Below are 17216 nucleotides of genomic sequence, written 5' to 3'. Positions count from 1 at the left end.
ACTTGGACTCCTGACATGTAGCTTGCCATAAAAGAAGTTTGAACTCCAGACTCAGAAGATCACAGGATCCAGAAGAGGAAAAATTTGTTCTTTTTGTGGCCAAAATCTCCTTTGTAAGGCCACTTAATGGTATCTTTAGCATTTGTTAAAACAGGGTGAACTGCTTCTGGTAGCCCTTTATTATATTAAAAAACAACCACAACAACAGCAACAAAACCACGATGAGATGTTTCAAGCTACTGCATGACTATCTTTGGGGTTCCCTCTTTTTGTTAAGGTCTTCACAAAAATACAAAATTAAATGTTTTTTCTACATACAGAACAAAGTAGAATCAAGTAACTGATTAGAGTATGTACAAAAACTTACACATTCTGTCTTGTTCTTTAAAAAATATAAATATCAATAATGTTCAGTAAAATGGGTTGGTTTTATTTTTAAGGCTTCATTCTTAGATCCTTCATTATTTAATGAGGTGTCAGGTAGGCAGAAAAGGGAGGGAAGAGAGGAGGTCATGTTTTTTATTAAAGGTCATGTGTTTAGTTCCTGTGAGATTCTTCCTCATCTCGGGCAGGAGGAGATTTCCCTCCACATTGATTTAAGTTTCCAGGAAGCAGAGGTGGAAGGAAAGGAAAATAAAACCCTTATTATTGCTATTCTTTTTTCCTTCATTAAAATCTTGGTTTAGACCTGTCTCTGTCCATGGCCTTTGAAGAGGACCACCTGCCAGGTATGGGACTAAAGGGACTTAGGCAGGGCTGCATCCCAGCTCCACCTGGGCCAGGTTAGAGTGAGGAAGAGGCTGCTGGAGGTGTTTTACCACCGGCCCCGGAGGAGGTAGCAAGTGCTGCAGCCAGGGCAGCTGCTGCTGCTGCATCCCTGGGTGTGAAGTCCGTGGGGAGACTTTCCATCAGGCACTTGAGCTGCTCCTGGCCCAGTTTGATTTTGTCGTCGAGCTCCCGCTGCTCTATGAGGAGCGCAGACTTCATCTTGACAAAGTGCTGGTAGTCCTGGAGCTGCTCCTCAGAGAGGTAGTTGCCCAGGATGTCCAAGACCAGCCGTTCCCGACGGTCGAGGTTTTCCTTGAGCTCCCGGGCGTCTTCATGCTGGCCAGCCAGCAGCTTCCGCTTCTCGTTCAGGGAACTCTGCACACCAGAGAGAGCCCTTCAGTACCAGCAGCACCACACTCCCTGAGCCCTTCCTGCCTCCCAGCACCACCTCTGGAGATGGCTGCTAAGGTCCCAGAGCACAGTTAAAAGCCTGGGAGAGGAGGATGAATTCCTCATCACAGAGTGACTGTGATCCCCACTGAACTGGACTCTGAACATCCTTGCCAATGGGAGGCAGAAAGTGCTGCAATAAAGTCAGGAAACCTCGCCTGAAAGCAACAACTACCAGGAAAATCTGGTTTCAAAACCACCCCAAAAATGTAAAAATGTGGCTGTGCCCAACACAGCTGCTCTGCATCCAGACAAGGGCTGCAGGATCCCAGCCATTTATACAAAGGGGGATTAAGACTCCCAGGGACAATGCCTGAGCAACTGCTGGTACAGGAGTACCGAGAGCCCCGTGCTGCCCTCCTGGCAGCCCCTGGAGGTCGCTGTAATGCCGTGGTGGCGGTGGCTGCTGCCCCAGGCCCGAGCAGGCCGGGGCTGTGCTCATACCTACCCGCTCCTCGCTGTTGGCGTTGTCCCCCAAGCTGCTCAGGACGTTCTCCACGCGGGCCAGGCGTCCCGAGAGGGAGAGCAGGAGGTTCACCACCTTATCCAGATCGCCAATGAACATTTTGTACTTGTCAAACTCGTTGGGTTTGCACAGCGTGCTGATCAACAGCTCCACCTCCTCCCCGAGAGCATTATTCATCTTAATGTCCTCGAGCAGGCCCTCCTTGGCTTCCTTCAGGATTTCCAGTTTGTGGGTTAAGCTCCCGATGAGCTCAGCCTGTTGGAGGGGAAGCATTGCCACATTGGTTGTTACCAGCATCACCCTGCTCATATGGGTGATGACAACAAGAGGATATGGCTGCAGGTCCTGAGGAGCAGGGTCAGGTCAGCAACAGCTGACAAAGAAGGGAGGAAACAGAGAAAATACTGAAATTCCCCACCTTGGAGATAACCCAAGCAGCTCATCAGGTTGCATGAGGATGTATTTGTTCCATGAACATTTATAAGAGAGATCTCTGATTTGGCGTACTGTATTCTGATACTCAGCTACCTACCGATGAATGTTCTGTAAAACCTCTGAGGGAAAAGAGCTGTAGCCATGTCTCTGATGTGCTCCTCACACCCAGCCTGAAGTGCCTTGAAGTGCTCCAAACAAGTGTCTCACACACAGAGGCATCGAGGAAGCCTTCACACCAAAGATGCTCTGGATTTACTCAGTGTCTGAACACAGAGAACACACCCATTTTACAGAAACACTGACACCTATTCCCTGCCAAAGAAAAGGAGGCCCCCGGGGTTCGGTTACTCCAGGAACAGCAGTGCTGCACATGTGCAGGAGATCCCAATTTCTGTTAGGATTTAGTGGAAAGACACATGCAGAAGCAAGTCTCTGGCCTAGGGCTTGCAATTCCTGCTTCTGTTTACTTGGAACTGAGAGCACAGCAAGCAGCAGCAGCTCTCCATACAATGGGTGGGGATTCTCAGTGTCTCCAGTTCCTGCACTGCCGAGGCACCAACACCTCTGTGTTCATCTACTCTGCACACAAACACCGCACGGTGGAACAAGTCAGTCACAAGGTGGCTTGAAAAAATTCTCTCTAAGTCCTCTTTCCATCACAACTGAGTGTCATTGCAGGCAGGAGGCAGTCCTGCTCCAGAGGAGGAAGGATTTTCAAACACTGGTGAGGCTGGGGTCACTGAGCTGCCCTGGTGCCCAGGGTGGGCTGGCAGTGGGGTTCCCAGCTGCTCTGGCAGCAGGGAGCACATGGCTCTGTATGGCCAGGCACCACTAGATGGAACACTTGGGCGTGCACTGCTCTGTGCCTGCACCACAGCCTGCCCTCCGCTGCCACACACATGCAAAGGCTGAGCAAAAGGCCACTAATATTCCCTGAAACAAACATCCACTCCCTGGAATGACCTCCACTGCTAGCAGGGTAGCTCAGGGGAGAGGGAGCAAAGGTAATACTAAATCCCACCTCCTAAGGGCCAATCAAAACTCCTTCATGGGCATTCTTCCCTCAGAAGTACCCAGAGACAAAACCCAGCCCTTGCCCTTCCCAGGGGCTGTGGTTCTAAAGCCCCCTTCCAAAGAAAGATCCTCAGCAGTTGATTGCTGTACCAAATCCTGAGGAGCAACAGGAAGGATCCATGTCCAGGGTTACAGTTAGGTGGGGAAGTCTCTGTGGCAGGACTCCATGGGGTGGTCTCAAAGTCTGGCATTAACCTCAGCAAGTTTTCAAGTGGATGGGGCTGCTGGGAACCAGCAGCTGCTCCTCCCTGCTCCAGGAGATCTGCCCTCCAACTGCAGCAGGAGGCTATGGGGCTCCTGAGAGTGAGGTACCTTTGTTCTGAAGGCCTGGGAGCTGGAGGGGCTGTGACTTAGGTTTGTGTTCATTAATCAGTGACTCTCCTGCAATCCCAAATACCAGCCAACAAGAGCTTCTTTCCACTTAGAGAGGAAACGTGCTTGGTTTATCCAGATTTCCCACAGGTGCTGCCCTCAGGAGCCCCTCCTCAGGTAAGGCTGTGCAAGTTTCCCTGCACACAGACCATGAGCAAAGGGGCCAGACTGTGCTGCCTGGGCCTAATCACTCCCATCTCCTCTGGCTTTCCATGCAAATGTAACCTGCGAAGCTGGGGCTTGCCCTCCATGGCAGGCTCATGGCGCAGCACCCTTGTCTTGTTCTGCACCTCTCACCTTGGTATGAGCAGGCAGATTTGGAAGGGAGTCCAAGGAATGCTATGGACGTGGCAGGGGCTGCCTTTGGAGCTGGGTGTGCTGCAACCAGTGCCTTGGGCCACATGATGAAAGCAGCAGGCAAAGGCCCTGGGCAAATGCTTTTGAACAGTGACCCACCTGTGTATTTGTGACCCAGAATCTGTGCAGTTCCACAGAAAGAAAAGGTGGTGAACAGAAAATGAAATCTGGGCTGTGCTACTCTCCATGGCAGTGTGGGATGGTTTAGACTTAGAGGCAGGCATGGCTGCTTTTGACAGGAAGGTAGGAGGTGTGTAGGAGAGGCACAGACAGGCCACAAACACCAGGCTGTGGCCCCTGGGATGTGGGAGCTAAGCAGCATACCTGTAATTACCAGGTAACTAATGTGAGAAAACCATGGGGCAAATTAGAAGGCCCTTCAAATGCTCTGGAAGCAGAGCATGGAAGCCTGCAGCAAGAGCAGGGGGCCATTCCACAGTGAAATGTAGGCTCAGTAAGAGAGCAAAATATGTCCTTCCCTCCTGCCTGCTCTCTGCCCTTCCAAGCCATCACATCCATGTTTCTTTAGATGCAGTGAGTGCAGACAGCAGGTTAAATGGGTAAACTGACTTCACTGAAGAGGAAAGTCCTGGGGAAAAAATCTCCTGCACTCAGTGCAGTCACTTGCTGGACTCTGTTTTTGTTTCCATCTCATGCTGTCCTCACACAACTTGCTTCACCTCTCCCTTTTCCTTCCTTGCTGCTGAACAGGGACAGCTGCTGACAGTCTGTACACTCAGCATTGGGTATGATCAGGCCCGCCTCAGGGTGGTGCAAGATTGGTACTCAATCTGCAATGAGTAATTCAGATTAACTCTCTTGTACAATTTGGGTCAGTCTAACAAAGCTTCACGGGTGGCCTAATCGCTCCCACGCAATTTTGGGTGCTGCCAAAAGCTGACATCAAATAGAAATGCGCTTCAGAGCTTATTATTATTTCAGGAATGTGAGCAGCAAACAGTACTGTGTGCTGAATTTACCTTTTTCTCATTGATGTCCAGCAGCTCTTCTTCCTCACCTACTTCTTCTGGCAAGTCCTTGATTTTATTCAGCAGTTCTGCTTTGGGTGCTGAAACGCTGTAGTAAGCAGGACAGGTGACCAGGGTGACAGGAGCTTCCCTTTCCTCTCTCCTACACCAGAGTGAAGAAAAAGCAAGAGTTCAGTCTGAGCCTGATTTTTCCCAGTACTTAGACCCATGGTTTTCCAGGACTCCCCCTCTGGTACCTTCCAAGGTGATTACCCACCAGGACAAGGCAGATTCCTGCCATCAGGGGGTCCCAGCACAGCACAGCCAGGGGTTTAAAGGTGACTGGACATAGCACTGCATAGGATTTACCTTGCTGAAGGTGGCCAGACTTCCCTTACCTAGCTTCATGCAGTACACCTGACTTCTGGACAGTTATCCAGCTGCCACCTGGAAGTCTCTGTGTTAAAAAACCCACACTGGGCGACTTGGGCTGATCTTGTAATAAGCAGCTCCCATCAACCTTCCCTCCAGAATCTGGCCTCTTGTTATCTCTGTGCCTGCTATTACTTTCATCCTGATTTTACTTCACTATCTCTGTTCCTTTGCTTTAGACTGAACTGCTTCAGATTACTAAGGTTCAGATAGCAAAATCCAGTTCTATCTCCAGGGATGTTTCATTTCCTGCTCTGTTCCCAAGCTCAGCATCATTCTCTACACAGCCCAGAGAGGTGAGCTCAGAGCCCAAGCACAGAGCCCAGCTCATGGGAAAGGCTGCTTTGAAATGCCCTGCCAGGCCTCACACCTCTGAACTGCACAACTCACTCTCACCTACAGACATGCAGAAAAATTTGGCACAGGCCAAATTTCAGAAGCAAGGGAGCAGGGAGTTCTGCCCAGCGGTGCTTACGTGTCACCCGCCACCGCTGTCCTGCTGGCCTGTGTCTGCCACATCTTCCTCTTCATGTTGTTCTCCTTCAGCACGCTGCTTCCACCAGGGAAAATCCCTTCCATCAAGTCCATGGTCGTTTTCATTTTGGAATCTGGATCCAGGATATCAGCCAGAGACTTGTCTTTATGGACAATTTCTTTTGCTAGAGCCTCTGACTTAATATCCTCTGGGGTCTTGTTCTTTGCCTTCACTGGGGGTGCTCTGCTTGTTATCCCAGAGTCCAGGCTGGCATTTTCCAATGCTGGCTCTCTGGAGTTACCTTCAGGCTGAGTTATGGGCTGTCTGTCAGCGCTCTGAGGCCCTTCAGGAGAAGCAGGGGACTGGTGCTGCTGATCCACAGCAGATGGAGAGCCAGTCCTCTTTAATGCGGTTGGCCAGTTATTTTCACTGGTGCTGATGCCCAACACTGTTGTCTCCCTCTCAGCCAGGGTTTTGTGAAAGCTTTTGAAGCTGCTATGGACAGAAACATTCTGTGAGATGAAGAGAAACCTACCACCCAGAGACTCCTGTTGTGAACAGACGGTAAAGGCCTACAAGGATTGAGTTTTCCTTCTCTCTCCCTTGTTTCTGTGTCTCGCTTCTCACTCCAATATGGAGGGTCCACAGTGTGAAGCCACTGGCACCAGAATTGTTTTGTCCCTTCAACCTGGGCACTGCTGGATTGTCCTTCCAAAACAGAAAGAACTAGTGAGTGCCAAGTTACTTTGTTTTCTACTGGCAGGCTGGGGACATTGCACGTCCCCACCTGGGAGTGCCATCCTGAGCAGCTTCTACCCCATTTGTCCTTGCTATGTTGGAAGGCAAGTCACTACTATAGCCCTGGCCAGATTCTTCCCAGATGGATATCAGAGCAGCTCCCTGGGAGTGAGGGAAGCTGTGCTGAGTTAAACCTCCTGGGCACCTCGCCCAAAGTCCTATCCTTCAGGAGAATTTTCCTATACAGCCTGACTGTGACATATTTGCATTGTCATTTCTTGGCAGACGATCACCGCTTTGTGACAGCATTATTTTGTGCCAGGTCCAAAATATATTCTGGGAAATACTAACTGTTTGGAGAAACCCATCATGGATTTTCACAGCTGTCTCTCAAAACCAAGTAACTGGAAGGAGCCAGCAACCATTCCAGCTCTGTGCTGGAGAGAGTCAGAAGCAACCACACTGAAATCTGCAGGGAGAACCAGCCCAGGAGTGTTCCCCCATAATCCCCTGTCCTGGGGGTTTTGGGGAGCACCTGTCAGTGCACCTGCTGGTGAATCTGAGTGACCAGCAGTGAATCTGTCACTCCCTGTCCCCTGACCACGTGCAAGCTCCCAGCCCAGCCAGCAGCTGGGGGTCCCACGGCCTGAGGGATGAGCCCATCTGTCCCAGCCCCGCATATCTTACTGTATATGGCCCTGCACTGCCCAAGCCGCCGCGCTCCAGCCCGCCCTTACCTCACACTGGCCTCCTCTGGGAGCCGGGAGGATTTGTCTCCAGCTGCCCCGTTCCCCTCAGCAGGAGGGGCAGGAGGTGGGAATTCCTCCTTGCCGTTGGCAGAAGTGCAAGAGCCGAGCTCGGGAAGAGGACGGGATGGCGGCGGCGGGGAGAAGGGCGCGACAAACACCTCATCGTCCTCCTCGTCCTGCAGTGGTGGCGGGGGCGTGAGCTGCAGCCCCGACTCCGAGATCCGGAGCTGGGTCACGGCCTGGGGAGAAGGGGTCTCTGGGTCGGAGGAAGTGCTGCTCTGTGTGGGCAGGGACTGCCACCTCTGGGAGGGCTTCGGCCCAGCCACCGGAGGAGACACCATGGCCCTGGTGTAGCCGCTGTCTTTGGCCGAATGAGCCCACGCTGCTTTGGGCAGGAGGGACCTGTGCAGCAGCCCCGCTTTCCTCCTCCACATCATCTCTTCCGTGGCAGTCTCGGGGGATCTGTCCTGGACAGCATCCAGAGGCTGTGCCTGAGTGCTCCTGCTGCCCTCAGGGGGAACAGCCTCTCGTTTGGCATGGTGCTGTCTCGGAGCCTGGCTGTCACCTGCGCTCTGCAAGTCTGAGGGAGCCTGGGCAGGTGTGTTAGAGGAAGAGTGGCCAGGCCCAGAAGGAGTAAGGTTAAGGAACAAGGGTTTAAAGCCTTGCTTTTGCTCAGGATAGTGACTCCTTGCCTCTGTTGGGGCTGGGAAAAATGCAGAAGTCCTGCTATCTGGCCTGGAAAGTTCTGAGAGCTTGTGACTCTCAACCAGCGTGGCAGGCCCGGTGACAAGCTCTGTGCTGTGGAGGGGATGGGGATAGTAACTAGTGAACGCCATTTTCTCTGAGTGGCTTCTTTCTTTCTTGCTGAAAGACCTGAATACCAAGAGACAGACCATGGTAAGATTAATAACTCATCAACGAGCAGGAAAATTTACTGTGCACCTCCTTAATGGGCAAGTTACCAACACTACCAAAGGCCAGCATCACTGCCTGCTGGTCTAGGTGAGGTACAGCTGAGCTTTGAAACTGGAAATGAAGTCCTGAGCCAGATCTACTCCCTCTCACCATCTCCCATCATTGTCAGTGTGTGCTACATCACACACATAGCATGCACCACAGCAGCAACTCAATGGAAAAACTATTAGGAGAACCTAATGGCTGGCTTCCTTTCCTGCACTGCTTTCAATTTTGTTTGTTACACATGGGGTGAGTAGCAATTGTTGTAAGATAGACTATTTGACATCATCTACCAACAAACTCCATTCTCAATTGCTTGAAAGTTTAAGAATTTCAGCTCTATGAGCCAAATATTCCCATAATGTTATCTGCTCCTTTTGGAAAGGCGCCATTAAAATGATTCAACTGTCTCCAAGAATGAACAAAGGCCAAAAAATGCACTATTTTGACTATAGAGAAAATTGAAAAAAGCTCTTGCAGCCTTGGAATCCTGTTAGAAGGAAGAGCTCCCTCAGACAGGCAGGTGTGACAAACACCAAAGCCAGCACATTCCAACTGCAAGCAGATGTTAAGGCTGCAAAGCCAGCAGATTGAATTATTCCTTCCAGGTCTTTTAGGGTGTTCACATGTGAGCCTGAGAAACAGCATCTGGCCTTTGGACTGAGGATTCTGCTTGGAATCTAGAGCCAAATCTATTTGCCTGTCTGGCTGTTTAGCTGGAAACCAAACTGAGCAGTAATAATGGCACTGGCAGAGGCAAGACAAGGTGGCCTGGAACCACGAGGCCATATCATAAACAGTAAAACACAACGAAGCTCTACTGCCAGTGCATTTTCTGTTCTTGAGATGCATTGTCAAATAATCCTGCCAATCTGTCATGCTGGAGACTTGGGCCCCAAATTTGTTCTCAGATGTACTGGTACTAATTAAGAATAACTCTGTCAAAGACATGGGTCGTTCTGGCTTTATTCTGGTGTGACTGAGAATAGAATTTGGCAGCCTGTGCCTGGGGGTGGGGAAACTTTCCAGACAGGCTGCTCTTGGTATTGTCTGTGGTTCCTGGACAGTAGCAGTGTGTATTCTGTTCAGATGCTCAGTGTTTGTCAGGAACTCCAGATGGTGATTCTCTAATTCAGAGATCTCTCCCACTGTGGAAGCAACTGTGCATTCTAAAACTGGTGGAGCAGTTCCCAGTGCCCTGTGACACCTGGGGAACAGAGGAACAGCACATGTGGCTGGGCCAAGTGATTGCTGACCAAAGGTTTTCCTCACTTAACCATCTGTGTTTTCCTCTCCAGCAGGAGAGGTAGTAAGGATGGTCCCATCTCCTCTGCAGCACATGGGGCAGCTGCGTCCCAAGAAAACCTAGAAACGTAATTCCTGCTGCCTGCCTTGCCTCCCTGAAGGGTCCATGCATGGAAAACGCCTCTCCTGTCCTTTTGTTTTATCCTTTGGGAAGTCCAATTCCAAGCAAGAAGGGAAAGCAACCTCCCATCTCCCAGGAGAAATGTGCTTGTGGAGCATGTGGGATGCCTATGCTGCACAAACATCATAAAACTGTTAATAACAAATAATCTTTGTGCAGTGAAGCATGAAAATGAGAAACCTGCATTTCGTGCCCCAGTAAACTTGTTTTCAGTCTGGGTGTTCCATCCCATTACTTGGAAAATAGGTTGGGGAAAGGAAAAAAAAAAAAAAAGGAAGTCACAAGCAGTGACTGAGCAGCAGGATGAAATGCCATCTCTAGGAGAGAAGGGGAGGCAGGAGGAATTGAAACAGCTGCATTGTTCTCTTTGGAAAAAGTTATTCAAAATCAAAGTAAACAAGTGTGTTTTAAATAATCCTACAAGGATGTGCCTGAAGGCAGATTGAGTCCCTTTAAAACAACATTTATGTGTTCTTAGGGGCAAAAATGGCCAGTAGTAGGATCAGCCAGAGTAGGAACCTTCCTCTGCTTCCAACTGTCACTCCCTGACCCAGAGCTGCATGAAGAAACCTTTGGACACAGCAGTGTTAACTCCCACTGTGACCACAGAGAGGGCTGGCATTTACTGCAAGTTTGTGAGGAACAGAGCTCCTTTGTGAACAATGCTTTTAGTCCCTCTTGATGGCTTTTACTGTAATGGGAGTTAGCTGTTTGGGCACTCAGAGCTTAGGGCAAACATCTATTTATTATTTAAATGTAAATACAGTACGACCAACTTCAGTTCTCATTAACTTCAAAACAATCAGGGGCTAAGTGGAGACTTACATAAGCCCTAAGACATTGAGTTTTGTGCTTATGCTCTTCTATTTTTAAAAACATTTCTCTCTCCCTTGTTGCTGAGCACAACATCCTGCCTGGATGAAGGGAAGCAGCCCAAAGGCCAGCTCCCAGTTGAGCATGATTAAGGAAATATCCTGGGTTTAGTCCCTTGCTTTTGGGGAGGCAGCATCCTTGGTGGATAAAACCACCCAGAGTGGGACATAGAGGTACTGTTTCCTTTAGGATCCTTCAGTTAATCCTATCATACACTGCGAGTTTCAACAGCAGACCAAACACACTCTGAAGTTACAAAAGCGGGAATTTGCTGCCCAAACATGCTCACAATGACACAAAGAGGACTTGATAGTAAATTAATGTCTGTGGTGAAAGAAAAAGCTTGTAGCAACTCCTCCTCAATCTGCTGGGCACAGCACATCTGGAACAGTGTTTGTGCAGGTCTGAGCTCTAGACAACTGCTGCTGGCAGGGGGATGGCCAGAGCTGGCCGTGCAGGGACACAGGGGACAGGGACACACACCCACCTGGCTCCTGCGCTGAGCACATAGCAGGGATCCCTCACCATGGGGCCGAACTCACTGCTCTCTCTCCTCAGCAGCTCCTGGGGCACCAACACAGCATCAGCAGGAAGCAAAACAAAATACCAAAACATGGATGAGAATGCCTTCCAAAGTCTGAGAGCAAGTCATTCTCCATGGCTATTCACTCCTGCCTAGCTCCAAACAAATTCCTGCAGTGACAGTGCAATGTGATTTGTATGCAACCTGAAAGGAACATTAAGCACTGTACACAAGGCCCTGAAAAACGAACAGTGAGTGAGGCAGAGAGGTCTGCTGCTAAACTGGAAATAACATTTCCCACAAAAATATCTGAAAAGGCCAAAAGAAATCTAATAAATAATTAAAAAAACCCTCATTCTGTTGGTTTGGCTTTGTACCCCATGTTTATAGCCGTGGGTTTGCATTGGAGATGGATAAAAACAAACCTAATAAAGAAAGCACTTCAACATATACTTCCCTTTCAAACAGACCCTATGGATTGGTGTATATACTGGAATATATACACTGGAAGTCAAGTTAGGATTTAAGACCAGGATTTTCACAAGTGCCTTGCTGCCTATGGGACTAATCCTTGTTCCACAGGTGGTTACAGCTAAATCCCTCTGGGAAACAGCCCTAAGGGCTCTTCCTTCTTCATTGCCTGATTTAAGACCCTGTATTCAGGTCTGCAATGTTCTTCACCCTCTTCCTCAACTAGGCTTCCAACAGGCAGAACCTCTGGTTTGGCGGCTGAGTGTATGAACAATTAAAAATTAACCAGGAGGGGAAAATGAAGATCTCAAGAACTGCCCTGTACCTCCTGCCTGATAAGAGTTAGACAAGGCAAAATGAATTGGGGCTGCTTGTCATCCAACCTGTCACTGCAAAGTACACTTTGGTGATTTTTCTCTCTCTGGATGTCTGGTTTTCCTGCTGCTCTGATCATCAAGCGTGACAAAATGGCACAGATGGGTCTGGTGCCTGGCTGGGGTGGAAAAATACTGATGGTGGGATGAGACAGGGGTGGTTCTGGAAGTGCATTCCGGTCACTTGATATTCACAAGATGCTTTTTTAATTCACTCTATTTAAAGATGTGGCGTGGGAGCTGAGGGCTGCTGAGGGAGGATGTGTAGAATGAAGCACACAATGAGTTTGGGAGGGCAGCTTCATCCCCCCACCCCAGTTTGGGCCATTTGTGAGATGCTGCCCAGAGCCTCCTCTCTTGTCACTTGACTCAGGACCATTTTGTTGCTCCTGGATAATCTGCTCTGGGCCAAGAGTCAGTGCAGGAGTAGAAAGAGATGTCCTGGATCTCAGCTGCCCTCTAAGCATGTGAGCCTCTCCAAACACTCAGCTTATTTGGGGCTAGGAGCCTGTCCACACATTTTGGTTGTTTGCTGCCTCTCTCTGTGATGAATAGAGCCTGGCATGGAAATAGGGATGGGGCAGCAAACCCAGCACTGCTGCAAATCCATGTGGCTCGACCAGTTTGCCGTTTCCTAAATAGGTCTGAACAGATTTCAGCCAGCTGAAGAGCTGGCCTGGGCAGTTGTTCTTTAAGAATTTAGCCTGGCTCTACTGTTTACCATCTTCAGAGTCAGTCGAATTCCCCATTTGTGACATCAGTGTGATGTTCCCAACCACCAAGCAGGGGACATGGAAGGGCCAGGGTCTCTGTTCAGTCTTCTCTGTGATGTTTCCCTCCAGGGCTGGAGGCTAAACATAATGGTTATTTGGCAGTGCCTCTGCCCAGCACTTCCCAGCACTGTCAGGCACAGTGGGAGCCAAGGCAATTCCAAGCAGCCTCTAATCCTCTCTACTTTGCAGAAGGAAAATGGGCTGAGGCAAATCACCATCTCAGTGGGACACTCCACTAGAAAAGTGCTCAGTGCATCTCTGGTGCTGCTGGCAGGTAAAGACAGGACAGCTCTGATAGGATGTCCAGAGCAGCAAGAACCTACCAGCACATGCACTGGAATGCCAGCATCCCTGACACCCCTGATTCCCCAGCAGGGAGAGAGCTGAACCCCACCAGTGATCTTTTAATTAAGGTGCACTAAACTGCCTCAGTACATGCTGAATATGTCTCTAATCAATGGAGTCCTGGCCATGACTGGACATCAACCTGTTCTCTGACATTCCTCCCCGTTCCCTGGTCCTGAGATCCCCTCTTGTGGGTGCACATGACCCCATTCCCACATACCTGGTGTTTCTTATCCGCTGTGGGAGACGACCTGGAGCGCACGTGCACAGGGACCGGCTGATTGTCGTACCTATCGAGCAAGTCTTCCACAGACACTGATTTCCCGGATTTCCTGGTGGTGGAGGGGGTTTCAAAGACCTGCTCCTGCTGCCTGTAGCGGGGCTGGCCCTGCATGCCCAGCAGGTCTGTCTGCGTGCCTTTGGTGAGATCCGATCTGGGTCTGTGATCCCGGCACCTCTCTGCTTTGGGCTGGCCGGTGACCAGGCTGTCCTGGCGCCCTGGCACCTTCTCATCTCCGCTCGTGTCCAAGCAGTCAATCAGCCCAGGAGGAAGGGTAGAAGACATCCGTCCCGTCCTGGATATCCGCTCCATGGACTCCCTGCGGCGGTACAGGTTCTGGTCCTGGAGGGAATTCATGCTGGAGGCGGAGGAAAGGCTCTGGCTGTCGGGGCCAGCCAGCTGCAGGTAGGAGCTGTGGGAGCGCTCCCGGAGCAGCCCCATGTCCTGCGAGGACGGCCGGCGCCCCATTTTGCGCTCGATGTAGTCGGCCAGGGCATTCTGCTGGAGCTGCTTGAGCTCTGGCTTGGACAGGCTTGCTGTGGAGGAAGCTTTGCCGTCCCTCTCGAAGATCTTGCGCCGGTCGGCCACCGTGTTCTCTGGGAAGATAAAATGGATGCTTTTCTTCTGGAAGGAGAAAGGGGACGGCTCCCCGTCTGAGATGCCCACCTCGTTCATCTTCTCGGGCTCCGAGTAGGAGCGCTTCTTCTGCTCCGCCGTCAGCCGCTTCCGGCCTCCGATGCGCAGCACCTGCTGCGTCCTGGCGTACTCCAGGCTGGAGAAGCCTCCTTCCGTGGGCGTGATGCTGTGCCTCTCCTTGGGGGTGTGAGGGGATGCCACCATGCTCCTCATGCCCACGTGGGCCGAGGCAGGCCTCTGGGGCACCCTCTTGGGTGTGTTCCCGAATGGGGGGCTGATCCGCCGGAAGGAGGTGGCCCTCAACACCCTGGACTGAGCATCTTTGATGCTGTTCCTGTAGGCCCTATTAAATGATGTGTCCAGGTGCGACCCATGCGCATCTTGGATGTTATCCTTCCAGAGGATCTCCTTCTCAGGCTCGCCTCCCAGCTGGAATGTGCTCCTACTCCGAGGAAGCTGAGCCGCCCTTATTTGCACCTCGTTTTCAGGACACAGGCCATAGTACTCGCTGGGTCTTGCCTGCTTCACCGAAGCCACCATCTGCAGCTCGACGGGGCGCCAGTCAGCCTCTTCCAGCTTCCCGTTCCTGATGGACAGGCTGGAGCCCCTGCCTGGCTCACTGGGCAGCTTGCTTCTCATGTCCTCTGGGCTGTGCACAGAGCACCTCATGCCAGCAGGCTGGCTCGTCCTGCTCGGCCCATAGTGCTGGCCGAAGCTGGGAACGCCGGCGCTCTGGGGCCGGGGAGCGCTCTGCTCCCGCTGCTCAAACTTGTTGACCTTCTCCAGCACCGAGCAGCGGGGCTTGCCAGCCTCTGGTTTGCTGTAGGGAAAGCTCTGGGTGCTGCTAGAGCTGAGCCGGTTTCTCCCGATATCCGAGGGCTTTGGGAGCTGAGGAGAAGGGGGCTCTTTGCACTTTGGCTCAGCAGCATGGAACAGAGCCACGTTCGTGCCCTCCTCCTCCTGCCTCTTGAAGGCCTGGGGGTCCACATCACTCCACTGTCTGTGCTCCTGCTCTCTGTGATCCTTCTCCTCTCTGCTGCTGCTGTTCCGGAAGCACAGTCTGGTGCTGGAATAACCCTCACCTGGTTGTGTCTCCCTTAGGTCAGAGCTGCTTTGCCTCCTGGAACTCTCTGGGATGTTCTGCAAGGAAGAGAAGCCATACTGCTTGGCCTTGCTGTGACCCCATGGGTGGGCAGCACCAGTGTCTCTCTCGTTTACCTGTAAGTTACCATTTTTCTCCTCCTGGGATCCAGGTGTCCAGTCCTCTTTGGGCTGGTAATGGTTTTTCCTCTCACTAGCATCCCTCGGCTGGGGTTGTGGACCCTGGAAAAGGGGCTTGGAGGTCTGTGTGGTACCGGTGGTCTCTCGGTGGCTGTGTGCTGCCTTGTAAAGGGGTAGCAGCTCCTCCTTTTGCGACACAGCCAGGCCGAGCTCTGGGCCCGCTGCGCTGGGAGGCTTCTGCTGGATGAGTTTGGCTTCATGCTTTCTCTCAGTGGCAGGGGGCTGGTAGAAGATGGTCGACCTGTTTGTAGTGCTTTGGTTTCCATTCTCATCCAAGGCCAGGGTGCTGCTGGCCACGGCCTTGTCGTAGGAGGCCGGGAGGGCTGGGGAGTAGCCACTTTCTTTGGCCAGCGCTGGGTAAAGCGTGCCGGTGCTGCCAGCGGAAGGCCGGGGCACCTGGGCGTAGTGTGGCTCCGGGGAGGGAACGGCATAGATGCCGGTGGGCAGCAGGGGCTGCCCTGGCTGGGCCGCCTGGGAAAAGCTCTGCTTGGCCTTCATGGTGGGGCTGCTCTCCGGGCTCTTCTCCACCACGGTGTGCAGGTGCCCTTCTCCGAAGGGCGGCTTCAGCAGCGGCCCCTGCGACAGGGAGTTGATGAGCGGTGCCCAGGCCCCTTTGGGCTGGCCCCGGCCGGGCTTGCTGGGCTCAAGGCCGGTGCCCGAGCCAGGCCTCTCATGATGCCTGATGGCCGCGTAGCTGTCGCTGCGAGTGGGAGGCAGGGGTGGCTGGCTCTTGCTGTCCGAGGGGCCCTGCGCCGGCTGCGCCCAGGAGGAGGCGGCGTTGTGCCGGCTGAAGGCGTGGAGCCTGCCGGGGCCGCGGCTGTCGCCGCCGGGGAGCAGGGCCGAGGGCTTCAGCTCGTACTCCTGGGAGATGCGCTGCTGGGCGTCGTAGACCGTCCGGACGTAGCGGATGTCCGCCTGCCGCATGCTCTCCGGCAGCCCCCCGCGGCACTGCGCGCTGTCCGGGGAGCACGAGTGCTCCTTGCCCGGCGGGGCCACGGGGTACTCGGGGATGCTGGAGTTGGTGGAGAAGGAGCTATAGGCTGAGTCTCTCTTGCTGTGCAGGTGGGAGAGCTGGTCGATGCTGTTGGTGGATTTGGCTGGGGACAGGTGGCAAGGGTGGTAGGCAGGGGAGGAGTGGTCCAGGCTCTCCATGCTGCCCCGGGAGCTGTACTGATCGGGGCTCCTCCTCAGGTAGCCATGCTCGTACGCCGAGAGATCGCTGGTGGAGGAGCTGGGGGACAGCGAGGGAAGAGTGAAAACCAGCAGAGGAGAGGCACAACGACTTATAAGTGAGCTCAGAAGCAAGATGTTTAGTTTTGAGATGAAAACCCATATTTGGGCCTTGCTCCATCCCCTGTCTGGAGTCATCCCAGTTCACAAAGAGGAACTGTTTGACATTGCAACACATGGCTCTTATTTACCACAGAAGGGTGGGAGGGAAATACAGACAGAGAGATGGTGCATCTCTGGAGCCAGGGAGGATCAACCCCACCCAGCAAACCCATCCAAAGCCCTTGGAAAGCTGAATGAGCACCGACGCCACTGAGGAGGAGGAGAGGAGCACAAGGGGCATTCTGGGGGGGTTCTAATCTCTTTCTTTTTTTCCCATTTCATTTCTTTTTATGGAGATGAAGGCTATGCCCTGGCAGGCTTCCTGGAAATTCAGCTGTCCCAAGGATACTTTGTTTGCTGCAAGAAAACTAAGCTGACAAGAAGAGAAGAGATGTATGTGCCTGTGCCGGGAGGAAAGTGGGGTGCAACCATAGAAACAGTCTGAGAATTCCCAGGAAGTCTGCACTGCCACCTCTTCTTGTAGCTTAGCAGGTGCAGGTATACCTTGGCACTTCCTCTGAGGTGTCCAAAGAGGACTCATGGCCATCAGAAAAGTGATCAAAAAAGAAGGATATTCAGAGATCTTTCTATCCATGGGAAGGGAGCTCTTTATGCCAGTCACAAGGGGATGTCACAAACTTCTGGCTAATTTCCCCTTCCA

The 17216-nt window shown here is 52.1% G+C and overlaps 1 protein-coding gene across 1 annotated transcript in view; it reads right to left on the bottom strand.

Moving 5' to 3' along the window:
- Positions 1 to 409: 409 nt before the first annotated feature.
- The window catches only part of SHROOM3 (shroom family member 3), a 110126-nt gene continuing 93319 nt past the window's right edge, over positions 410 to 17216 (bottom strand). The window contains exons 5-11 of the mRNA XM_066548896.1: positions 13247 to 16454; positions 11028 to 11104; positions 7273 to 8157; positions 5798 to 6292; positions 4903 to 5053; positions 1667 to 1939; positions 410 to 1143 (exon numbers count right to left, since the gene is read on the bottom strand). Of these exons, the coding sequence (XP_066404993.1) occupies positions 784 to 1143; positions 1667 to 1939; positions 4903 to 5053; positions 5798 to 6292; positions 7273 to 8157; positions 11028 to 11104; positions 13247 to 16454 (5449 nt within the window). The 3' untranslated portion in view covers positions 410 to 783. The remainder of the gene's footprint in view (positions 1144 to 1666; positions 1940 to 4902; positions 5054 to 5797; positions 6293 to 7272; positions 8158 to 11027; positions 11105 to 13246; positions 16455 to 17216) is intronic.

Source organism: Molothrus aeneus, chromosome 4, assembly GCF_037042795.1.
Source record: "Molothrus aeneus isolate 106 chromosome 4, BPBGC_Maene_1.0, whole genome shotgun sequence".
Lineage (NCBI taxonomy): Eukaryota > Metazoa > Chordata > Aves > Passeriformes > Icteridae > Molothrus > Molothrus aeneus.
Note: the sequence above shows the minus strand (reverse complement) of the source record. Positions and strands in the feature narration are given on the sequence as shown.